The sequence below is a fragment of the Zosterops lateralis genome (genome assembly GCF_965231275.1).
Source record: "Zosterops lateralis genome assembly, chromosome: 4".
Lineage (NCBI taxonomy): Eukaryota > Metazoa > Chordata > Aves > Passeriformes > Zosteropidae > Zosterops > Zosterops lateralis.
This window is the reverse complement of record NC_139765.1, coordinates 13,173,589-13,200,389: the sequence shown is the minus strand read 5'-3', so window position 1 is coordinate 13,200,389 and position 26,801 is coordinate 13,173,589. Positions and strand designations below refer to the sequence as shown.

Here is a 26,801-nt window from a genome sequence, read left to right as displayed (position 1 = left end):
ATGATCTGTTTCCCCTGGAAATCAGCACCTTCTCAAAAGTGAAGTTCCCAGTCCTGGAGAGGGAGTGCTGTGTTCAGTTCTGGTCTCCACAGTTCAGGAAAGACAAGGAGCTACTGGAGAGGATCAAGCTGAGGCCATACACATGAGGGGTCTGGAGCATCTCTTATGACTGCAGGAACTGGGCCTGTTTAGTCCAGAGAAGACAGAGGGGATCTCATCAACACATTTAAATATCTCAAGGGCGGGTGCCAAGAGGACGGTGCCAGGCTCTTTTCAGTGGTGCCCAGTGACAAGACAAGGAGCAATGGCCATAAACATAATGCAAGAAGTTCCACCTCAGCATGAGGAAGAATTTCTGTACACTGAGGGTGACAGAGCCCTGGAACAGCTTCCCAGGGAGGGTGTGGAGTCTCCCTCTCTGGACATCCCATCTCCTCCTGGACTTGTTCCTGTGTCACCTGCTCCAGGTGACCCTGCCTGGGCAAAGGGGTTGGATTAAATGGTCTCCAGAGGTCCCTTCCAACCCTGACTATTCTGTGATTCTGTGAAAGTAAATTCTTCAATTTTTTAACTTCATCTGCTCAACTTGCAGAGGCACCACCTTGCTGTGTCAGGGAGACAACTGTGGGGTCATGAAGGGGGGGCATTTGAACAGTAGTGCTTTAAGCACTTGGGGCCTGAAGACAGTTCCTGTTACTGCTGATTTCTGCTGTTGTGTAACTGCTGCAGCAGGAATAGAAAACTTGATCTTTACCCCTGGAAGAGAAGTTTGGCCACGGCTGTTTGCTCCAGGCTGTCTCTGTGGGCTTTGGCTCAACTCACACTTGTGTCAGAGCTGATACTCTGTGGGGTTGGTTGGTGTTTCCACCAAGTAAATGACACTGGAGAGAGAAATAATCTTTGAAATATAGGTAAGGAATCACTGCAGTAGAGCTGTTGGCAGTAGCAAGTCTTCACTGCCACTAAGGAGTGTTTTAAGATCCCTCAAAGAATTGCCAGCAAAGGCATCAGCAAAATCAGGTGCAATATAAAAGTGAAAGTGTGACAAAGTCCATTCAACAAGGTTCACTCCACTATTTAGTAGGTGGTTAAAGCACACAAAGCAAGTTAAACTCTACAATCAATCAATCAATCACCAATCAATTAATCTAAACCCAAAATCCACCCAAATGTATCTCTGACAATGCTGGGGATACAAAAAGGATGGAAAGGGTATGGATAAAGGAATAAGGGAGATGCTCCTGTTGAATCACAAAGTTCATTCAGAATGGACCCCCTTGCAAAACTGAGCCCCAGATCTGACCAGTGGTTTATGCCTGAAGTTTCAACAGCACTTAAACTTTACAGCACTTAGTCCATAGTTTAAAACAATTTAACTAAAGATTCATATAGAATTTCTTATATGCACAACAGCAACTCCTTCACAGGCCTGTGTTACTTGCAAATCTACAGTACTTAGAATCTCTGAGAGCAGTATCCATTGTACATTTTCTGTAGCGTATCTACACTCACAGTCCTGAAGGAGTATGTACAAGGTATAAAATTCCCCTGGAATCCACTGAAGCACCTACCTTGGATACCTTTGTATCTTGTCAGTAGTTGAAGGGCTGAGCCTCAAGGAAGGGGGGGCATCATTCCATGCTCTGCTGTCACTGCTGCTCCTCCAAATACAGCAAAAAAGAGCTCACTGGCTCTGAGGGGCCACACACAGAGGGAGACTTGTGGTCACTGCCCACTGCAGTCCAGGAGAGCACCAAGGGCCTCACTCAGGCCCACTCTTTATAGTGGGCATAGTCACAGCAATTTTCCATCCTGACCACAATCCAGGTAAGTAACTTCCTTTGAAATTTCAAAAGCAAAAATACTGTTCCACTAGGGGTGTTCTTCAAGCAGGCAAGATAAGTTTCCAAGGCTGCTGGTTACAAAGCAGGAGCTCTTCAGACAGCACCAATTCCTGGGAACTGTTCCTGAAGAGCTCCAGAGGATCTCAGCCAGGTGCTGAACAAGCATTTCTGAGATTACAGCTGACCTGAGGAGGAGGAAGGGGGGATGCAGCCCCATCCTCATAGAATTCCAGGACAGAATTTACAAAGTGATGGCAGAATGCAGTACCTTGTGATGAAATACATGTGCTCCAGTTTCTGCCACCACACTGATGTGAAAAACTCTTTCCACATCAACTGAGCTCCTCTGCACTTCCACCTGCAGTGAGCAGCTGCCCCTCTGAGAGACAGGGACACCAAGGGGGGCAAGGATAGGAGTTCTGGGACAGGCAGCACCAGCAGAAGTACAAGAAAGAATGGAGAACAACTGCCAAGCACATGGAATTTGTGGGATGCTCTGTTACTTGAAATTCTTGCAAAGGAAACTGGGACAGACACTCACAATAACTATTTTTTATTACATTACAATAAATAGGAGCAGTACAGTTTGACAAAAAAAATGACAAGTTCCAGATCACCTCACAGCACATACTCCTAAAAACATTAAAAATTTTAAAACAAACAGTGGTCTTTTTTTTTTTTTTTTTCCTTTTTTTAAACTTAATGTCAGGCATGACCAACATTCCTAGGTCACACAACCAAATTATGGAAAAACTGGATCACACTGCATATGTTCCACATCAAATAAAGCACAATGTACAAAATGTGCATGTTTCAGTTTACACTATACAAAAATAGTTAAAATACATTCCAGGTAAACATATTACATTAAGAAGTCATTCTAGTAAGAAGTTGGCACTCAAGAGGAAAAAGCAGAAGTATTTTCAACATGAAAACACAAGACAGTGGAATAAAGAAATGTTAGGAAAGATTTACCATCTATGTAGCTTTATGTAAACTTGAGACACAATGATTTGTTTTACAGTTTGATGGTCTTTGAAGGTAATAATTGTATTGCTTCATAGTCTAGACAAGAACAGAAGATTGTGTGTGTCAGTATTTACCCATTATCCTGTTACTGTAACAAAGCCCACACAGCAAAAAAGTAGCAAGGAATTTCAGGGCACTGAAACTGGTCAGAATAATTCCTTTTGGAGCAAACCAAGGATCCAGGTATTTAGCAGTTACATAAAGCTACTGTAAGAAGGTGTTACTCCCTGACTCACGGCAGTTTGACATGGTGACATGGGCAGTGACTCCCAGGCTTGCTCAGGAGCTGCTCTCAGGACACACAGCACTCAGGGATGTTTTGTGGAAGCATCTCAAATAGGGCAGGGCAGTGATGATGGAGCAGCTTGTGCAAGCTGCAATCCAACGTGCTTCACCAAATCTCAACAAACAGGAAGACAAAACCGCTACAGTGGCAAGGATGGAGTTGGGTTGGGATTTTTTTCAAGTAAATAAGGGCTAATCTAAATGGATTTTGTACTAATTTAATTAGACTGGCAGCTACAGCTCACTTTTGCTGAAAAACCCCACCATTGGTTCATATATAGCTTTATAATAGAGCTATAGAAATCCACTTTTGATGAATAAGACATTTCAGCTACAAATTCTCCTAACAGCTTTTAGTTAAATTAACATCAGAATTTTAGACCAGCCCTAATCTGACATGCAGTGTGACTCAGTTACCAAAATTAAAGTAATCTTAAGATTACTTCCATTTACTCAAGGCTTACAACCCACTTTTGCTACATTCTTCATGTATTATCAAGAGTGTATAAAATGTGCAAATAACTGTCTCCAACATGTTTTAACCTTGGAAGCTCTGAAATACTTTGTGACATTGAGAATGTGTTCTTACTCCTTATAGTATAAACTTAGGCTCTCCTGTTACTGTTTTTCAGAATATTTCATAACCTACATTTCACATTGAAGCTGAGAGGAGTGAAGGGGTCTGGATTTTGGTGAAGGGTGGGAACGGAGGTGACAGGCAGGGAAAGGCCTGATTTCTCCAAGACACACTGAAATTAAAGAATATGGAGCAATCCAGGCATTCTGTCTTCCCTGCCAGATTTGCAGGTCCCCACCTACAACAGTCACTCAGATTTTTTTTTGTAGAAGCAAAATAATACTTCTCACAGAAATGGTCCAAGTTACACAGTGCAATTTTTACAAACCTGTGTAAAATTTCTATGGAATACCTTAGGTTAGGGCAAGGCTGCTATTCCCTGTTTCAAATTTTCCAGTGTCCCGAGCTATCCTACTTCAATGTCTTGTGTTTTATTTTTTGGGTACACCAGAGTCACAACCTTCCAGTGTCACTCTGCAGCTGAGTTAGCTCCTGTGAAGAAGTGCACCTTCAGGGACTAAAGTTCTCCTGAAACAAACAACTCCAAATTTACAGGGAGACACTGGGAACTGGAAACACTGAACTACTGGCTCGTACTTCAGTGGATAACTAGGCTACTGCAGTACCAAAAAGTGAAAGCTCCTGCAAAAATCCTGCATTAATTCCAATCAGAAAAAAACCCCAAAAAAACGTGGGGGGGAGAGAAGAACAAAACTCACAAGAGAACTTAATCACAGAGAAAGACAACATTAAACTCTTGGTATAGCTTCATGACTGTCTAGACACTGGAATGCCACTCACCAACCATTGAATTAGTACTTCACAGACATCACACAAACAACACTGACTCTGGAAATCATGTTCTATGCTGACAGATTGTGCAAATTCCACACCATTTCCATGGCATAGTGGATTACCAAATTATTTGCATGAAGCAGTTAAATTCAACTTTTCCATTCACTCATCTGATGTTGCTAGAATTTAGAATTTCTCCCCTATTTTGCACAAAATGGGCATCTGGAAATATTTAATGCCACTCTTGGTGGGAAGGGGGGTGGGGGGGAGAAGAATGGTTTTACTCCACTATGTAATTTAGGATTGATTCTGATTTAATTCTTATGGTAAATTCTGGGTCCATGTATGAATTAACCTAAGAATTTGAATCAACTTCTCTGTTAAGGCATTCTAATATTTTGTAGGGACGCTCAAGGTCAAATCCTGGCCCTACTGACCAAAGCAACTCAAAGCTTTGACACAGGCGGATTTCATCTTGGTCTTCAGACACAAAAAGTCAGTGAAGCTCTTAAAGCAATGTATTAACAATAGCAAATCAACCTAATTAGAACTTTTACTTTTTCCATTGCCAGGTGTGCATTGTTGTCTTTTTAAATTTTTTTCTTTTTTTTTTTAATTTTTTTTTTAGAAAAAATAGACTATTTAAGGAGTGACTGTGACAAATTGCAGTGAATTTTTTTGAAAGTTTTCTTTTTACATTCAATAAAGTTGATCTGAAATGCTACAAGACTAGATGCCTAGAAGCAAAATCTACAGGAAGACTATATAAAGGCTTCTGGTCTCTCTCTATTGCAATCAGTCTAAAATAAAGGAAATGCTGAAATGAAAGCTTCTTTTGCTAACTAGTCCTTTTTCCCAACCAAATTTATAAACCCAGAAATTTAGAGGAGATGTTAAAATGAGAGCATCATTTGTTTGCTTTGCACACAGAACAGAAGTTCACAATCAGTAAGAAAAATAGGAAGTTAGCAACTGTGCATGCACCAAAGAGTCCTAAGACAGTTCTCAGGCTTTTTGTGGGTATTTTTTGTTTGTTTTGGGTTTTTGTTATTTTTTGTTTGTTTTTTTTTTGTTTCTTTTTTTCACAGGCATTGCTAGTTCAAGAACCAACAGTCAAAGAATACTGGCACTTTAAGAGGAATGAAGTTTCCACTGCCATTTAAAACAAGCATTCAGGTAAAGCTAACAGGATCATGAAGCAGAAAGTAAAGTAATGCTAAAACAAATGCTAATAATTTAGTGTAATGTACAAAATTACTTCAGTACTTCTTAAGAATAAGGATAAATTGTATTTACATAATTATACACTTTGTCTTTGTCTTCTTTTTCTTCTTTTTGCCATCTTTGCTCATCTTCTCTTTGTGTTTTCTGATTTCTCGAACTAATGTGTAGAAGGCATCATCAACACCCTGCAAAGATACAGACAGATACAAATTAGGATCAGGTTCAGACCCACAGGCCTGCTGAGATACAGCCTGTGTCCCTCCCTGGCCATGTGAGGGGGGCGTTCCATCAGCACATCCTGCTGCCTATCTGCCACCCTTTGAACAATGAATCCTGGCTGCAGGACTAATCCTGTTCCTCTCTGGAATTCTGAGCAGCACTAACACAACCACCTGAGGGAACTGCTTTGGTGCCATTAGTAGCTGACACCTGCTGCCCTGCTCCTCAGCTGCTCCTCAACTGGGCTTAGGGCACCCTGCAGGTTACTCACAGGTGCTCCACAGGTGAAATTCCATTGCTGATGTGGGAAGGAAGGGAATGAAATGTGTTGCCCCCAGCTCCATCTCCAAGAGCACACCTTGGAGCTAGGAAAGTATCATATACAGAATGCGTATTTATATAATAACACCTCACAATTAGGTTACAAGTATATATTATCATAGAAAAGCCTGGGTTGGAAAGGACCTTAAAGATGATCTCATCCCAACCTCCTGACAGCTGCCACTATCCCAGATTGCTCCGAGCCCAGTCCAAGCTGGCATAGGACCTTTCCAGGGATGGAGCAGCCACAGCTTCTCTGGGCAACCTGTGCCACAGCCTCAGCACCCTCAGCGCAGGGAAGTTGTGAGACATTAACTATCTTTATTTATGCTTTAATAATCTATATACAGCTCTGGAATATGAATTCTAATATTTGTACCAATAATTCAATACCAAAGACATATTTACAGTTAATCCACATATTCTGATCATTTCTAAGGCACATTGGTAATCACACCACAGTTTTATAAATCTTTACACATGCAAATCAATCAAATCAATCCCATGTCCCATTGATAAGTTATTTAATAAATCATTCTATTCAACTTCTAAAGTTAAGGACACATGAAACACATTCTCTCTGGTGCTGGATAGTCACTTAAAATCTCCATGGCTCCAAGACTTAAGATACAGACACAAAAGCTAAAGTCTGTTCTCACTGAGTAGTTTCTCATTATTTTTAGAGGTAATTACAGCTGACCAAAATTAACTCTGATCAAAAGAGACCAACATATCCAAAAGCCTGACATGGACCACTATCAAGTACAATGTTGTACAGTGTACTTTGTTACAACTTAGTTATGGGAAACAATTTATGGTCTTGCTCTCACATTGCTTCAAATCCCACTGAAGTACTCATGTTGTCAGTCTACCTTTACATTTAATAATTTGAATACAGAGTTATAAAATCTTTAAGATAAAAATGTTCTTGCTTCTTTCCTGCCTTATTCCTTTTATCTTTTAGATAGATGAGAAATGTTACTGTATCACAGCAGCCAAATGCATTACTATAGAACTGGGCCTAGAAATTCAGCCACACAAGTTTGCCTTCAAGCTGCCAAAAAAAGGTAACACTGCATTTCTTCCTCTATGCCTACTTCAGTAAAGAACTGAAAGTGAACTCTGAGAAAACAAAAAGCCGAAAATCACCTAATTCATTACTGTTTCAGCTAAATTCCAAGTGGTGATGAAACTTAATAGGAAAAGTCCAAACAGCAGGGAAGTGTGAAACAGCTTCACTTAAAAAGCAGCACTCTTCAAGTTCATAAAACATTTACACACAGCTGATGTTCTAAGTCCTTGGCAGTGTATCTCCCAATATTAATAGCACAGTTTTGCATATTACAAGACCTTGTAAACAACTTGTTCTACATTTTGAGGCATTATTGACCAGTATAAAATTGATGCAGCATGCCTAGTGGGAGAATAGCCTTATTCCTGCAAAAAGTCATGTCACTCATTGGAAAATTAAAAATACTTGGCATTACTTTAGAGAGAACTAGTGTATTTTGCTTACAGCTTCAGCATTAATGCTTAAAGAGAATATTTAGCAATGTTCAAGTAGCAACAGTTCATGATTCCATTGCAGGTCTCAGTATTAAGAAGGAGGAGGACAGCACTAAAATGAATCACAACAGACAAAACTGTTTCATTCTTAAAACACAAGAACCATAGAAGAACAATCTCTGCCCAAAACTGTTCACACTGCCTTATAGAAGCACCTTTCAGAGAAAGGTGAGAGAGAAATCCTCCCTCATTAAACTTGTTTTAAATAAATGCAGAGAAAATAACTTGTACAAAGTAATACCTTTAAGCACGTGGCTTCTCAATCCAGGCTGAATTTTTTTTTTCTATCCAGAAGATGAGGATCTTTTAAATACAGCGCATGTTGCAACAGAGAATCATAGAATGGTTTGGGTTGGAAGAGATCTTAGATCATCTCATTCCAAGCTCCTGCTGTGGGCAGGGACACTTTTCACTAGACCGGGTTACAGAACTGACTTGGCCTTCATCCTTGCATTTACACCTTTGTAGACCAAGCCTCACTAATTATTGATTATGTTTGGTCCTACCACAATTTGTCTTCAATTCAGGTCATTAATAGAACATGACATACAAAACTATGCTTAGACCATTTGAGTTAGAAGTGGAGAACACAAGGTAAAGAGAGGTCTTTCACTTTTCAGCCTGCCCATTAAATTTTAAATCTAAGTAGTGGATACTCTGTCTCCAGAAGGTCCCTGAAGGCATCAATGCCGTGAGATCAAAGGCTGCCAACCTTTCCAGTCAGCTCTTTCGGTAGGAAGGGACTGCAGGTAGCTGACCTTCTTCCTTCTGACAATGCACTTATTGTGTGCAAGCCTTTGGGGAAGTTAAGAGTACTGAATGAGAGCTTTAAATCCAGGCTCAGATTAGAAACTCACAATTCCCTGCGCAGGCTCAGAACTAAACCCCAGAGCCTCACTAAAAGTGCACTGACAGGCCTTGCTCCGGGCCCTTGTTCTTCCAAAGGGCAGAGAGAACAGAAACAGCAGAACTGATCCCACAGAACAGCCTGCTCCTGGCTACAAGCTTTTGGAGCCCCACATGGTCCCCATGGCTGCAGAGAAATCTGGAGATGTGGCTGCATGACCACAAGCAAGCACAAGACTGGGCAATGAACCTGGCTGGCAATAACAAGCACCAAATTCATAAGGAATTTGGAATTCCTTAAAATCCCAGCAAAATCCTTAAGCAAGTTCTAAATTGTAGGAGTTTTTACTTTTTTTAATATATAATGCATATATGCATACACACATGTATCAGTCACAAGGAATGGAATTTGTCTGCACATCTCTGTAGTACTATGGAGAGAAAACATTAAATTGCAGTTCAATCAAGAATGTAGGCATTTTTAAATTCAAATCTAGAACTTTTCTAATTCAAACTGTTCCCTATTAACCCAGCTCAACACAGATTACATTATCTAGATGTCTGCTCATAGCGTGCTTTTTATTTAAAAAAATCTGATGCTTTCACAAGATGCTTTTGAGGATTTCCCATGGAGTTTTGGAGATTTCTCCCTGCTAGCTGAGCAAAAGATTTTCTGTCCTTTCTGCTTTACTATGTAACAGCAAAAGGAATGAAACTCTTGGAAAGCATCAGCAGTTCCTGGCAGTCTGGGTAGTCTAAGTTTTCAGTTTCCTTGTGGAAGACTAATATAACTTAAGAAGGCATCCCACAGGCAGCAAGAAGATAAACAATATTCCAAGAGGAAGGAAAACACCGAACCATCCAACTTGATTATTCACAGAATCTTATCATTGCAATCTGTGTTACAATGAATATTTCAGAAGTCTCAAAAATCCCAGCTGTAAGGCTCCCACCATCAGGTGCTGCTCTCCTTACCCACCTACTACACACCAGACTGTGATAATACATTTTTTTACTGACTGTAAAGTAAGACAAGCCAAGCTAGTTTAAATATCTCATTCCACTCAAACCACTACTGAACTACAGCTGTGCCATAATAATTTTGGAATATGCTTCCTCCAACTTAACTCCCTAAATACAAAGTTGCTGAAAATGCCTATCAATACCATGTAAAATTCACTTGGGAATAAAGGCATATGATTCTTTCCCTAAGCAGACTCCTGAAGTTCTAGAGCCTTAGATCCAAGACTATTTTCTAAACAGGGTGCAGAGAAAAAAGAAAACACAACAAACATCCAGAACTCTGTGATATCCACTGTTGACAGATTTCCCTCATATGGGGGGGGGGGTGGGGGGGAAGTGCAAAACCCCCCAAAAATACTTCTCTTGGACATCACCAGAAAGAAAGCAGGAAGCTGGTAGAAAGAAAGCATGTGTTTACTGAGACATAAATAAGAACCTTACAATCTGCAAAAATCCTTCCACTGAAAACCACAATTCCCACCATCCTACTCTCATTCCCCCAACAGGATGGGAAAGCAGAGAGGACTCAGGATCTTTCAAGTCCCAGTATAAAAAAAATAAATTCTACTTTGTGGTATGGTTTCGTCAGTAACACACCAAGTAATTGCCAAGTTGGTTTCCAGAAGGTTACAGGGCTTGAGCAATTTACTTTCTATTGCTCTCATCAAAAGTCATCTTGCACAGCTTCTGTTTGTTGTTTTCTGATAGCCAGGGAAGGATAAACCAAGGTGTTTTGCTGGCATCAGTTTTAGTAATATTTGGATGGAAGACTAGGGAGCTTCCTGAATGAAGTTTCCAGTTTCCTGCAAAGAAAACCTGTGATGCAAAGAGTATCACAAAGTGATTGAATCATGTAATTAAGGTTGGAAAACACCTCCAAGAGCATCAAGTCCAACCTCTGACTGATCAGCACCTTGTGAACTATGTCATGGCATTAAATGCCACATCCAGTAATTTCCTGAACATCTCCAAGAAAGTGGACTCCATCACTTTCTTTAGGAAAAAAAGAAATCCAAATAATTACCTCTGAGCAGTCATTCATCACTTAAAAGCGGAGAGGAACAAGCCTGACCAGATCTAGTAAAAACTGTTATGAATTAGAATTTCTTCCCCAGAAAGAGAAACAGAACTCCCTCTCTGAGGAGAATATTCCTACACTGTGACAGTCTCTGGAGAATACAACCCAAATTCTACTACTTCTCTGCCACATAATTTGAAGTACAAAGACACACCTTGAAAAATGAACAGTTTTTGTTTTACACAATAGGAAATGTATGTCCACTTAGACAAGTATGTAAGGAGTAACAACTTGCTCTCTGCACTTGTGCAATAAGAGGCAAAGAATTAATACCACAGGAATAATAGGAATATCTGCAAGGAACTGCTCTGATGGTTTACTCAAAAAGCACAGGAAGTGATTTAGACAAGCACTTCTTTTCCATACCAGTTTCTTCTGTCCTCACCTCCTCCCATTTTTCTTACAGTGGAATATACAGATTAAAAAAAAAAAAAAAAAAAAAAAAAAAAATTGGGTATTGGGGTTTTTTGGCGCTTTCTTCTTGGTTTTGGTTTACTCTCCTCTCTCCCTCCAGTGTTCCTTTGCTATTGCTTAACCATCACCTCTTGTAAAGGCTCTCAAAAAAGCTGAAACCTTATTTTGTCCAAATCTGGATCACTCATGGCATCACAGTTGACAAGAATCTCCTGGAAATGGTAAGGGTAATTTTTTTAAGCTGGGGAAGAACAAGGAAACAATAGCATAGCATAAGGAAGAGCCTGAGAATTAAAAAATCCTGTACACAGTCAAACACTGCTTTGCTGGATTAGGAACCTCCTATTTCTGGATCTGAGGAGGACTTGTAAGTGTTGTAATCTTCTCTCCTCAGTTCATCAGCCTGAAGCTTCAACCAATATTCAATTCAACAGCATCTGCAATATATTCCTAATAAAACTCCTTCCTCCTAACTTCTTCCCACTCAGAACTCTGCCTCCATTTCCCAGCTGGAGCATTCAATATGCAGTAAAGACTTCTTGTCTTTTCATAAATAGATAAAAATCCATTTATGAAAACCCGACAAAACAAAGCAAATCCATATTCAGGACACCAAAATGTGATTGGTTTTATATCTGAAATTATGTCATTGATTAGCCACAAAAAGTCTGATTGGCAAGACACCCTCAATCAGTTTTATCTGGCAAGTGATTTGCAACACTTATCCTGGTACATTACAAACTTACCCTGTTACATTACAAGGCATTTTTTAATTTTCACGCACCCTGGAGTCTTTTCTTCTTTGCTGATTTTTTTCACTCTGTACTGTCGGATCTCTCGCACCAATGTATAAAAAGCATCCTCCACTCTCTGCATTGTAAAACACAACTCCTTAAAAATCACTTTGTTAAGGATAGAGACAAAGTGGGACACCCATGGAAGGGGAAAAAACCACAACAGAACCACTGAAATTATGAGCTTTACTTGAGAGAAGTATATGGAGCTTCATTTATGTATTTAAAATGCTGGGCTTGCTGATTTGCTGCTTGGTAAATACTTAATTCAACATTTATTGATTACCAATTATTGTGAATATCTATGCTTCAAGCTCTGCTTTTCTTCTGTGCATGGCAACACTGGGCCTAAAAAAGAGTAAGACTTATTTTTTTCCATTGCTGAAAATGATACTGCTTCTGCTACTGAATCTATTCCCACATTTCTGTGGGCATGGATGTATGCAGGAGGCACGAAACCTTGTTAGACTGTGAACTAGGGGATACTTATGAACATACATAGTTAAACCACCCACTTGCAGTTTTGAGCCGAAGTGAGAACAATGTTACTGTTTGGGCAAAGAAAAGCAAGCAGCTTTATATTCCGTTCTTTAGGTCAGAAGGGGAACTTTGCAAAAATCCATGATCAAGCAAACAAAGTATTAAAAAACTCCCTCCATGTGATTTCCTAAGTGGTTATAAAGAAATAAAATTTTCTAAGAATACTAAATTTGGGGCAGTGTTGTTTTTAAAGCTACTAACTTTCCAAACCAAGTGCTGTGCTATTAAATTCAGGAAAAATGGTATCTGAGCCATGGCAGCAAATGTTCATTATTATGATCTTTAAGAGATTTGTTACATCAACAAGACACACCTGATCTGTTCCTCTGAGCCAGACTCAGTAACCATGAAGGTCCCATAACAACACTAAATGCAAACAATCTGTGAAGTTCTGTTGCTCAGATTTTAATCTGCTGCAGAAATGCTCATCCCTGTGTTCCAGGGATGACACAGAGCTACACATTTTACTTCTTTCGTTTCACACCTTACTTTTCTGCAGCTCTGCATTTAGGCCACTTGGATATGACACCACAAGCATTAAAAAAATAAATGTATGGAGACTGAAGACATTTTCAATCAAATACACTATAAAGAGATACAGCACCAGTTCTAAGTTATAATATTTGAAGATTAGTGTACCTGTGTGTATATTTAATGATTTAGATCAATCTGTGAGGATGTTCTTATTAGAACAAGATGAAAAGTGTTCCAGTGTAGCTTTTGAAGGGGAGAGCAAATCCCTCCTCTGCCTTACTATCAATCTCAGTACTTGTCTCCTCAATCAGATCAACAGGGTTGTTAATTTAATACAAACACATCATTTGAAATTAAAACCAGAAAACACTGATGATTATGGTAAGCAGCACAACCATTTAAGCCCCAAAGCTTTATTACTACCAATAAACAGTCTGGGCTTTTATTTGGCAGATTTTCCATAAATTCTCTCTCCATTTCATCTTCATATTATGCATGGAATAAAGCCAGCCAGCATTTACTGCCACAATTACTGGGTCATTTTGCATGACCTGTGCCACGGGTCATCACATGGAACACTTATTTTTAACACACTGCTGCTTATCTGAGAGTTCTTCTGAGCTACAGCCTCTCCAATTTGAAGATTAAATGAATTAAGATTTATTTCCTGGATTGTATTTCCCTGTATATACATAATGTGCCATCTTAGGATGTAGTAAAGTATGGACAAGTCTTACATTCCAGGTCTGACAGGTTGCAAAATGTAAAAAAAGCCACTAGAACGGGCAAAATCCAAGTAAAGCTCATACTTCCATGTTTTTCTGGAAGGAATGGAAGTTTCTTTCTGAAGTAGAAACAGCAAACATTGATCAGCTGCTATGTGCCAAAGCACAGGCTGTACAACAATCAACATTTTTGCAAATCTACTGTCCTGCAGTAAAAAGATGTAATTTGATTATGGAGTTTTCACATGAAAAATTAGGTAACAATTGTTGAGTCAACATTTATTGCCAACTTTCCCATCACCAGTAGGAGCTGTAATTTGCTTTAGCAATGCAGAGAGATGGAGAGACACAGAATGAGAAAAGAAATTGCTATTACTGCCACCACCAAGAATAGACTTATGAACCTGCTGAAAGAGATTATTCTGAAAGAAAATCTGTACAGACATATTTGCTCCTATCATTAGCACAAGGTGACATTTCAAAGAGCCAGATATCAATCCTGCAAACTTAAGTAATTTTAATACCAATTTAAGACTCTCTAATATGTTTTTCCTTCAATAAGCAATGACCATATATATAAAATGGGACTAACCAGTTCTTTCAGCTGTCAGAGCTAGAAGCAAAAATACCCTTTGGCAGTTATTAAAAACTTCAAAATCTAAACAGCCTGAGTAGCCCAGGACCTTGAGGTACTGTTTTTGAGGTGCTTTTGCTTCCTGAATGACAGACAAACATTCCATTTAAAATATGACCATGTGCAAAGAAAAGCTGTTTCAAACACAGACAAAAGTATCCCAAACAAGAATTCTCACAAGTTCCACTTCTGTAGTGCTTAAAGGAACCTAATGAAAGTTAGTTCTGACAACTTAAAATTGTTCTGTGCCCATCCTTAAACACTTGATCACAGCTGATCTCCTAAAAGCAACCAAAACTCTTTGTCCTTGGGGGGAGGACTAAACTTTTCCAGAAAAGTTCTACCTTACAACAGACAGTTGACATGAAAAAACTCAACCCCTAGTGTCAAAGTCTGACCAAGTCAAAACTCATTTAAAACAAAGCTTTAAGATGAAACCTGTATACAAGAACAGGATTAAAAATTACTTGGAGTGATACAATATCATGAAACAGATATGACACACCTCTAAAAATGGTTCAAGCAAACTAAGTTATCAGTTAGCCATGAATTTTAACTGAGATGTAGGAATGAACTTCTGTAAATACTGCCCCAGTTACTTCAACAGACTAGGCACAGGTTCTCAACTTAGTCTGATCACAAGGCTGAGGTCTAACCCACTGTACGTTAGAGAGCTGAAATAACCAAAATGCTTTTTTTAACAGTGTTCTCCTGATTTGGGTCAACTTCTTTATTACGCGCTTCGAAAGTGTGTTCAAGCATATATTCTAAATAACAAGACCTCAAACTCTGGGAAATCCTTTGCTATGCTTGCAATAATGCTCATTCATCTGCTCTTCCTGTGAATCCAATACCAGCAGGAAAGCAGAAATGTTCCAAGGGAAACAAAGCCCTAGAGTCAAACCACACTGGGGCTTTGCCCTGTGTAAACTCCCAGGCAAGGGGAAGCCCAGTGAAGAATGGTGGGTGCAGCTTTGGCGGGGATAAATCAAGTCTGTCTCTCATTGATACTATTGATATTATTGGGAGCTACATGCTTATGCAGACTGGGAAGAACCTGAATATAAAGCTTATGTCAAACAGAGAAAAGCAAAACCAGCAATCAAAATAAACCTAAGCTATTCAACCCCTTCTCCATAAGGATTGTGAAAGGATGAATAAATGCTCATGGCCTTACAAAACCACCAGTACTGCCACTTGCTTACATTCAGAAACTGGACTATCACTATTTTTCATAAACTACATTATATTGATTTCAGTCAATGGTCTAATTGAAAATATTAATAAACTGTAGCCTTATACACAAGTTGTAGGGCCCACTAAGGCAAGGTTTCACTGATGAATTCAATGATTTGTTTGAAAATTCACAGAGGGATTTGGCTTAAAACAATCTTCTTGCTGTGAGTTGAAGTTCGCATCTTTATTCTCAGTCAGAACCTAAACACACTAACTTCCAGAAAAACTTATTTCTGTACTTCATTTCAATATTCTTCTGTTTTCTGTCCTTGCCTATGAATTTCTGAGAATCTTAAAAACTCAGCTGAATTGAGACATCATCCTGCATGAGCATGCAATAACATCCTTTCTAAAAAGTGTCTTGGCAATCAAAAAAGTCTATTCTGACAACTGCCTTCCCTTTCCACCTTCCCAGTTTCCTTCTGCAGAAACATTTATGATTCCCTCTGAGCTCCAGCAGAACTGGGCACAGAAAGGGCAGAGGCAGGAAAATGGTGCCTTTGAGCATGGCATTAGTGATAATGTTTCCATGTGGTGGAAGGTGAGGACACAAATGGAAAAGAAGGTTCCTACTTCAAAAGATTCATGGCAGACTTTCCACAGACTCCAGAAGATGACCAGCCGTTCATACTTGGAAGTTCTCCATGAGGACAGAGGACCAGAGTTTTATTTATATATTGACTTTTAGACAAAGAGTGAATAAAACTATAACCCATGAGTCATATGCAACTCACAAAATTATTTGACCCCCCTAACTTCAAATTACTGTTGAAGAAGGTATGTGTGTATATATATGTTTATATATATGATAGTGTGACTGAAAAATCATTCTATGCACATACACACACATGCATATACAATCACATACACTAATATTCAGATCCTCTTGCTGTAACTAAATTCCAGTTCTTTCTCCAATGCCCTTTTTTCTTCTCAAGAATAATATTTTATTTACATGGCATCCTATGAAGGAATTTCATAGCACAGTGCTCTAAACAGCACTGGGAAAGAATAAGCAGCCATCCCTAGTGGTGCCAAGTTTTTGAATCCAACAGGTTCTAAACAGTTTACTGGGCATCTTTATTTTAAAATACCCCTTTTAATAGAAGTGGCTATGCAAAAGGAATATTTCCCCAACAAAGCCTGATGCTGTATAAGACAGGCTGAACAAAGTAAAACCTAGATGTTGGTGCAGCATTTCTATTCTTTCAAACCTAAAATATAATTTCAGAGTTATTTTTTCACCCTCCTATCTCCATAACAGACACTAATACAGCACCTTCCAAACAAAGTCACTGTCATTCAATCCACTTGTATGCCCTCTTCTCCAGCACACTCTTGTGGCCTAATTTATTCTCAGTCATTCAAGTTTGGTAATTCTGCTTTGGTTTTTTTAATCTTACCTAACAGAGACTTTCTTTGTTGCCAGAAGTTAGCACTGCTTTCTGAAGTTTTACTAATTAGCCCAGGTTTCAACTTGTCAAAAATGTGGATGGGTGGAGGAAACATGCACTAATAAAATATTCATTTCTCAGATCCAAAAATGCCTTACAAGCTTCAAGGAAATTCTGCAAAGTAATGCAGCTGGATCTCTACAGAAATTCTGAGCAGTTATTTAAACTGCAGCATTCTGCCCTTATTTGCCTCCTGAATTCCTGATTCACAACCTGCACATAACACTTCTGATTATGCAGAGTAGGAGCCACTCAGGCCTGATCTAGTTTGTATTGACAGCAAAATCTGTGCTCTTAAAAGAGAAACCACCAACCAGCATTTTTCAAGATTGCTTTCTTCCAGAAGTACTGAATAAGTTCCACCTCTATCCACAGAGCCTTCCTCTGAAAACTCAGATGTGCCACTCCGGCACATGTGTCCTCACACAGCACAAGAGAGGGACTGAAAGGACCAGTGAGCTACAACAAACCAACAGTGAGCTCTAAAGTCTCAGGAAAAGTATCATTTTACACAAACAACTAATTCAGGAATTTCAGAAATAGCCTTAAGGTCAATTGCTTACGTGTATCAAGCATGTCCCCCTAATTAGAGAATCAATCCCTCAAAGAAAAATGCCTTTGTTATTAATGAAGACACTTAAACCAGAATAAACTAATTACCTCTTTGTCTGTTTAATCCTCTTGATGAGGGGAAAAAAAGCATTTCACCTCTCTCAGCAGAAGTGATTTTATTCTCTTAAAATCTCTCACAAGGCTAAGAATGCTGCAGCCACCTGACAGAGGAGAGCAACAGTAGGCCAGGTCTCACTCTGAGTCTGCCCACTTGAAGCCAATCAATCACTCATCAATAAACAATTACAAGCAAGTTTAGAGAAAGAAGAAACACCCCAAGGATTTCCAATCTCCAGAAATGCATCCATTGATATGACCAAGCAAATGTCAATGCCTGGAATAATTAACATTATGCTAATTCAGGTGAGTGCTCTGCCTTTGCATCTGGGAAATTTTGAGCTTTACCTGTCTTGTCTTTGCTGATGTTTCAATGAAAGGAATTCCATAACTTCTTGCTAAATCCTGAGCTTGTTTTGTGTCTACTGTTCTGGAAGGCAAATCACATTTGTTTCCTACTAGCACCATTGGGACATCTTCTGAGTCTTTAACTCTCTTTATTTGTTCCCTAAAAACAAAGAAAAAGAAGAGATTGCATTTAACAAGTATGAATAGTTTATATAGTAGATTTTAAAACAATTAAAACATTAAATTAATAGAGGTGAACATCATTCTTTATGTTAATCTACTGCACATGCACTATTGGAAGCCACTAAAAATAAATTGATCAATCCTGTCACCCTCAAGTTTATTATCTTACTAAGCAAAAACCAACCAACCAAAAGCCTGACATTTTACAAACTACTATAGATGTTAATGTCATTACACTGGGTTTTTAATTTTTTTTTAACTTTTTAGCAGCTAATACCAGAATAAGCTGAACTAGCTCTGGTATTAATCTTACTACTTACCTCTCACATTCAACACTCATAATACTTGATTCATTTGCCAAAACACTGCCAAAAGCTCTAGGTCTGATGTCTTGATTTTGGAGGGAGGTTGTGATTTTATTTTGTTCTTTAATTATAGACAGCATTAAAAAATCTGTACTTAGGGGATTTAAAACTTTGAAGATCATTTGTCTGGCTTTCTACAGAGAGAAATTTGGTAACAGCCCTTTCAAGCACTAGTTAGAAAGCAACTTGAAAGATGTTAGAGGTACTTGTGAAGAATCTTGTGAAAAATCATCTGTTTCATTATTTCTGCCTTCCCAAATAATCTAGCAGTATGTTCTTAATTAAAATAGACACTGTTTCCACCTCTTTCTGATCGTTCAGCTTCAAGTCTAGAAGGTCACCCACAGCTCTATCAATGAACAGAAGAAATTCCAGCACTCAGCTCCCAACAGTCTTTGAAATAAACTGTGATGGTCTTCTTATGCAACTCTGCAACTCTCTTTAAAAACAAACATTCCTCATGAAAACACCTATGCTCCTTCTTCTCCTTACACCAACATCTTTCTTGCCTTTTTCCCTTCCTCCTCTAAACCCATAGGAAACCCATTTGTGATATTATTATTATTATTACCTAACTGTGTATATATTAACGCGTGTTTGGGACAACCTTAGGCTGATGCTGATGAACTCAGTGATCTTTGGTGGGAATTGCATTGGCTTCTAATAGAATATCCAGGGAGAATTCAGGGTAACTGTAAGGTATCTGAGTACCTTACAGTAAGATCATTATAAATGATCTGCTGTGGTAATCACCAGAGACTGCTGCTATTTCTCAATAAGTGTAGTTGACAAAGCATGGAACTCTAAACTAATTATTTAAAAGAAGGTAATATGAAGAACGTAGTAACAGGTGGTTTTTACTATCATTTTGAAGCTCTGGTTTTCTGGTGCTTCTCAGGTATCAGGGCTCACACAGGTTATTCCTCTCACGAGATTCCGCAGGTATTTCCCCCTCCAGCCCCAAACAAAACCAGGAATTGACATTATTGTCTGTACAATTACAACAGTTTCAGTTCATCCATCTTAGCAAACAATTTTATCAATGGAATCAACAGAATTTATCTTTGGGAAGTCTTGACTCAGAATACTAAGTAACAATAATTTACATCTCATTTATGAGGCAGGCAGATTTTCATATTACCCAAAATTCCAGGTAACGGATGCACAAATAAGTTTCAATATTGTTAATTTTCAGATTTTCCCTATTTCATGAGAGATCACTGTATTATCCAGAGGAATAACAAGCCCCCCTGCCCACCTAATACAAGAGCTGGTGGATTATCTCTTCATATATACATATATACACACCTATAATGGTGAATATCTTCAAAAGACTTTGTATTGTTTATGGCAAACACACAGAGGAAGCCTTCCCCTGTTCTCATATATTGGTCCCTCATTGCACTATATTCTTCTTGACCTGCTGTATCAAGAATATCCAAGAGACAGGTTTCTCCATCAATTACTACTTGCTTCCTGTAGGAATCCTAGGGAAAAAAGCACACCTTGGTTAACCACAAACAGGTAAGGTTTTGAACATCAGTGAATCTGGAGATAATCAAATTATTTGCTAGCAATAAGAGTGACTGTAAAGGTCTGACTGCTTAAGCTTGCTCAATCTACTAGTTTTGTTTTTTCAACTACAATTTGTCCTTCATCCTAAGCTACAAGAATGCACAAAATAATAAACCAGAAAGAACACACAAGTAAGACAACTCCAAAAATCTTTGAAAGGAAGAATAAAAAGCCTTCAGTGTTTGGGACAGGAAATCTGTTTTGTATGCCTGAGCAGGTGTGCATAATGGTATCTGTTATTAAGTTATCCAAGTTGAGCTGATATATTTGAAATTCAAGCTTTTCAGCCAGGACAGACTAACAGAGCCATATGAAAACCCTGGTGGGCTGATTCACAGAGATGTCAGAACAAACTATTTCAATGCTATCAAATCAAAGCTTTCAGGTCACTGACTCAAGTGGCTAAAATCTGTACAAAGTCCCAGCAGCTAGATTTTATTACATCCCTGTTTCATGCCAGGCCTCTACGAGTACACAGCTTTCTTTAGCAGTAAGAAGGTGAGCATTACATGCCCAGTAACTTCTATAAACACCTCTGTGTCTGAAATACAGCCACGGCAATGAGCTTGGAAAAGGTGTCATCAACCAGCACCATGAATTATACCCAGTAAGCAGCTCTTGTAACAAATAACAGGTATGAACACAAGCTCCTGCTTATCACCTTTCAGCTTCCTTAGTCAGAGATGAACACAACATTGCTGCTGCTTTGACACTACACAGGAGTGAACCTAAGCTACTGGGAAGGGAATTACAGAATTAAAATTGCAATTCTAGCCAGCTGCAAGGTGAATTCAGAACAACCTTTCTTCCTTTATACCCATTTTTGGGCACAGCACACCTACTCTTAGGCACTTTCTGTCCATTTGTAATTTTACAAAAGAGTCTCGTCTTTCCTGTTGCTCATGCTAAGAAACAAGCAGGAGATATCTGTAAAAAACCAGTATTTTAAACTAAACCAACTCTGTAATGTCACATTTACTGTTAAATGTCATCCAGGCTCACGATATCAGGTAAAACAATACTTAATGTTTACCTTAAAGATAAAAGTTTGCCTCCAACATGATTTTGGGACTATTTATTTCACAGAAGTGCGAATTCAGTGTTCAGGTAAGAAGTGGGTAAGTTACTTGAGAAACTCATAAGCCATGTTTAAATATTGATACAGCTGAGAAACATGCAACCTCCAATGTGTTTTAAAATAAAGTTTAATATTCTATCTTGCTGCTTAAAGGGAAAAAAAAAATTACACCCCTCCCCCCAAACCTAAGGATGCATCTTCATTCCAACACTTCTATTCAACAGCAGATCCCCCATGACCTAGGATACCTGGCAGAACTTCTATCATTTTACCAGACATATTTACAAAGTTTGCATTTTCTCTTCTTGCAATTTGACTGCTAGTTCAAAAATATGAAAAGCAGTTCTTGAAAAGCCTGTACTATTCCTTTCCATCTTAAGGACTTCAAAGGGAAAGAAATTCCCCTTAACTGAGCTCTAAACAAACACTTTAAGTAATTTTCATCAAAGAAAATGATTTTTAAGAGAAAAAATCTCTTTTAAGAACTGCCTACCATGTTAGCAGTAGCAGCAAAGATGCGCCAGCATAAAGCACAGCACAGATACAAAAATTACTATTTTGAGGTGCTAAGTTGCTTTGCCACTTCTGGGGAGAAAATCTTTGTGACTACCTAGCAAGGGGATTTGAAGCAGAAGGAAAAGAAAGATGTGTGAGAGAAAACTGAAGCTTATGATTTCCACACAAGTGAAATAATAAATATTTTGATTTTTGGCGTTTTTTGCCCTCCCCCTTGCAAAACATCAAATCTGAAATCACATTTGATGCTATTAAGTAGAAACAAAATGCAAGCTAGAAATAATGCAAACTAGAACATTAATTCCTGATTCCTACCAGCTCCAAATGTGAAATTCCAGTTTTCTCCCAGTATACAGTACGTAACTTTTAAAAATTTCATTGATTGCTTAACTTGCTTTTACTGGCCTTTCACAAGCCATAAAAAACATCAAGAATTATGTTAAAAGAGTAATAATTCCATCTGCTCACAAGCACTGATAAGAAAATGTGATATGAAATCTCAGCTTTACACTACATATGGAATGTAGCTAAAAAAAAAAAAAAAAAAGAAAAACCTAGTGCTTAATAAATCTCATCTAGGCAAGTAATTATTACTGCACAAAACTCCATTATACCAGAGATTTAATGCTAAAATATCACAGCTCCTGAGACTAAGCTATTACTAAATATTGGTGTTTGTTTCATGAGGGCAGAGGTCATTTAAGAACACGGACTTAAATATCAGTATTCCTAAATCAGCCAAGGGATTTGGCTAATCCAATTTCAAAACCTCTGACAAGCAGCTACGAGAGCTGCTCTTTCTCTGGGATGTTTAAAAGACAACACATATTTAGAGCTGAAATGTCCTGAAAGTGTAAAAAAGCCAAAAAATGCAAGGAAATGCAAGTGAGCACAAGTAAGATTTACTTAACTTCGGCCGGTAGAGGGCACTGCCCCCAACTGCTCAGGCCAGATTTACAATGCTTGCTGCCCATTTAATTTAAAATAAAACACTGAAAATTACTTGGCTGTAAATCCTTGCTCGGACATCTCCTTCAAATAAAGCATTGGACTGTGAAACACACATAAAGCATCGATATCTGAACAACTGCAGCCACCCAAACACTCATTTTCAGTCCTGCCCCTGCCCTGCCATCTGCTGTGCTCAGATTTAAGTAATAAAACACTCAGGCAGGCCCTGAAACTTGACGTTTTCCAACCAGGTTATTTGTTGAATCACTAGATTTATTCTGCCAAAAAACAGCAGCAAAATTAACACTGTAAAGACACCTGTGATTAAGTAATTAGTGTGGCTTTTCCTCTGCTGCAACATATTATGTCTTCACGACATGAGAATTTTAGAAGTGTGGAGTTTCATTCTGTTAATCAGGAAATATTTAGAATTATTCAGTAACTGTGCAGTTATGAAATATACCATGGACAACAAACACTAAACTATCTTCTCTATCTTACCCCAATTATTTAACTTGATTATCTGCAGGGAAAAGGAGTACTCTGCTGTATGGCAATGAAAGAAACAGTAGCAAGTGGCAAACAACAGTAGTGACACTACTGAACTACCCTAATTATTTACCAGTCCAAGCAATTTTAGCCTTATCTCCTCACACTGTCTAAAACCCATTCCATAGCTATTGTTCTTTGATCAGCATCACAACTGCACTTATACAGGAAGCACCATCACCAACCCTTCTCAGCCAAGTGGGATTCTGCCCAAGCATGAACTGGAGCATTTAAACCTGATTTTTATTTTTGTTTGCCACTCCAAATCACAGCCTGCCCTTGTTGGCACTGAATTACTGCTTACCCACATGTGAGCACACACAAGGCCAGTTACCAGGAGGAGGAAGATACAGTTTCCGTCCTCGAGGTCTCAGAATTTACAACATAAGAACAGGATCTAGTACACAAGAACTTGTAAAAGGAGCAAAAATGAATGCTGCTGCATGTGACAAGCTGTGAATGCTGGCAAAACCTACCAGGCTGCTAAATAACCAGTTAATTTGGTGTCATTCTTAAAGAACACGTGGATTCTGGAACACAGCACTGAATTTGTGGCTGCCCCATCCCTGGAAACAGCCAAGGCCAGGTTGGACAGGGCTTGCAGCACTCTGGTTTAGTGGAAGATGTCCCTGCCCATGGGAGCAAGATGATCTTTAAGGTCCCCTCCAACCCAAACCAGTCTATGATTCCATGAATAAAAGACACAGTTATGGGATATTTAGGCTCATTCCATGTGGAACTGTAGTTCCATTTTATTATTTTACATTAAAAATGTATTTAATGTCCTTCAAATCACTCAGCTGGTGGAATAGCAAAATCCCTCAAAGTACTCCAGGAATACTGGCATTTAAGGTTCTGTGCTCCTAAAATGTTTACACAGTGACAACTTATAAGATGGAACCTGCACAGCACTTTCTGCAGTGCTTAAGCACACCTCCAACTCAAGAGAAATCCAGGTAATTATGAACAAGCATCAAAAACCAACGGCCTCCAAAGATCCTTTTGCAGGAAAAAAGTAAAGCAAGTTTTGTGTGATTTTAGACAGTACTTGAGGTTGTTGTTTTAAGACTTCATATCTCAGTAATTGAAAGAGCTACTCTGCTGCATAAATCCAATAGAGTTTTCTGCACAGGTCTAGTCACAAAACCTTCTGCAGGCAAGATGTTACTTGGCCATGCAAGAGACAGACAAGAAGACACACAGGCACATGAAACAACCTCAAGTCAACACATCTCTCTTTGAGCTCAGGCCCTCACTAAATTTGTGCCACCTCGGGGCACTGGCTCCTCTGCTTGTGTCTCCCTGAAAATCACTACCTGCACACTTCCCAAGTCTCCATTTTAAGCCCAGATTTAAACAATTGTGATTCCTTCACATGAGCCTAGAAGTGCCTTTCTGGATAAACATAAAAATGAAGTCATGAGGTGCAGTACTTCAGGACTGGGAACATAAAAACCTGGGGTAAGTTATGGTGTCATTTCTCCTTTTTATAGAGTCGGAGGTTGTTAAATGCAACAATCCACAGAAGATTTCAGACAACACTGGGGTGGGGTTTTTTTTGTATTTAAAAGGCAGAGCTTGCCTGTTCATTATAAACCTTTAAAACAGCACAACTTTCAAAGCTTGAATACAATTTCAAACTTTGAGGTACTGAGCCATGTATTTCAAAGAACCCACTCCAGAAGTTATCTTACAACATTTTTTCTAGATAGGGAAACATGCACTGGTGTGTTTAAACAAAGAAAAAAATAAAACAGGCTCCAATTTTTACTTAATTCACTGTAACATTCTAGGACACATTTCTCCCTGTGTGAAACAGATCCCATAGGAGCTGAGAAAGACTGACACATACATTTCACAACCACTAATTTTCCTTCTTATCAAAGGGAAAATGTCCCATTTAAGAGGTTGCACAAAGCTACGAACAGTTTCACCAAGCGTTTTCAAGTGAGTTTGCAAATACTTTCTCATGGAGATCCTAAACACATACATCCAAACCGCCCAAGGATACATGGCAATTAACACCACGCTTTTAATTGATCAAAACTCGTAATTTTTTACTGCAGTTGTTGTTCCACAGCCAGATGAAGAAGCACAGCCACCCTGTCTCCAATGCCATTCTCTCTCCATTATTTCTGAGCTCTTTACTATAAAGCCCTGTCGTTGTGTGAGTGTCCAAAAGCAAACGAGCACCATTATTAACTGATAATCTCCCCGCACAAAAAGTATGAGATGAAAGTGTTTACCTCTATTGTGGGGTCATATTCATCCACAAAGTGATTCTGGATTAGCTGTATTGTCAAGGCGCTCTTGCCTACACCACCAGCTCCAACCACCACAAGTTTATACTCTGTCATTTTTTAGCAGACCTGATGACAAAGAAACCAACATTAAGCAGAGCTGGGCTCCCACTAACGAGGATGCTGCCGGTGCCTTCTCATTCAGCGTTAGGATCCTCTACTATTACCGGGAAGCAGCTCCCTCCCTGCAAGACAAGACAAAAAGGGATGAGGGAATGCTGTTCCTCAAATATTACACACACGGGGAATGTAGAGCGGGCACTCGGCCGACAGGCAGCGGTCACACAGAAATTAAAAGAATACGAAGTAAAAAAAATAAAAATTAAAAAAAAATTACTCCATATAAATTAAAAAGGCACTGAATTCCGGGAAAAGCCAAAAGAGTATTTCGTGCAGGGAACTAATCCGTGCAGGGATTTAGTTCCCCGCTGCTTCCTCCCGGTGCCCGCCCGGGTTTCCCGGAGCGTCCCGGCTCCCCTCGGGATGAAGCTCACAGCCGGGAACGCGCCTCCCGTGCCCGGACAGGAGACAGGGCGAGCACGGCTTCCCCGGGCGGTTTCCTCCACACACTTTAGGGTGGGTTTTATTAATTTTTAATTGCCGGGCGAGCCGCGGCGGCAGGACCCCCGCGGCTCCGAGGCATCGCCCGCCCCGCCCCGGCTCCCTCTGCCTCCGCCAGCACCGCGCCCGCACCGCCCCAACTTTCCGGGCTTAGGGATTTGGGAGAAGGGGTGTGTGGGGTGGGGTGGGGGGAATAAATCCATGAGGGCTCAGGGAAGGGCGGGGGATGTCTTGGGCGAGCGTCGGGTCCCGCAGGGCGTTGGCCACCTGTCCCCTCCCGCCGGGAAGGACCGGGAATGCGGCTCCGGGGGATGCCGGCGAGAGCAGCGGGGGTGCGGGATAGGAGGGGGAAAGGGGTACGGGAGGGGGAACGGCGACGGGGGAGGAAAGGGGCGCCAGCTGCACTTCCCACCTCGAAGGGAAAGAGGGGAAGGAAGGAAGAGGGTCCCCCCGGCTCGGCGGGGTGGGGATAGGCGGTACCTGGCTGGCCGTGCCGCGGGAGCTCCCGGCACCCGCCTTGCCCGCGTCGCGTCCCTTCCTTTCCTCGCCTCTTCCTTCCCTTCCCGCTCTGCGTCCCTTCCCTTCCCTTCCCGTCCCGGTGCGAAATGGCGGGGGACGGGCTGGGCTG

General features: G+C 39.8%; 2 protein-coding genes across 4 annotated transcripts in view; one reads left to right on the top strand and one right to left on the bottom strand.

Moving 5' to 3' along the window:
• The window catches only part of ETFRF1 (electron transfer flavoprotein regulatory factor 1), a 7,493-nt gene extending 1,765 nt beyond the window's left edge, over positions 1-5,728 (top strand). Inside the window, exon 4 of one of the 3 annotated variants that reach the window (XM_083859535.1) lies at positions 5,619-5,728. The gene's annotated coding sequence lies outside the window, so the exon portion shown is untranslated. Of the gene's footprint in view, positions 1-25; positions 2,633-5,618 lie in introns of those variants that run through there. The other 2 variants (XM_083859534.1, XM_083859533.1) reach the window with 2 other exon arrangements.
• Positions 5,202-26,801, bottom strand: KRAS (KRAS proto-oncogene, GTPase). The gene is given in 6 exon segments (XM_083859532.1): positions 5,202-5,867; positions 5,870-5,939; positions 18,096-18,255; positions 19,952-20,130; positions 25,559-25,797; positions 26,654-26,801. Coding segments are annotated over 5 exon segments (588 nt in total). The 5' UTR covers positions 25,670-25,797; positions 26,654-26,801; the 3' UTR covers positions 5,202-5,799.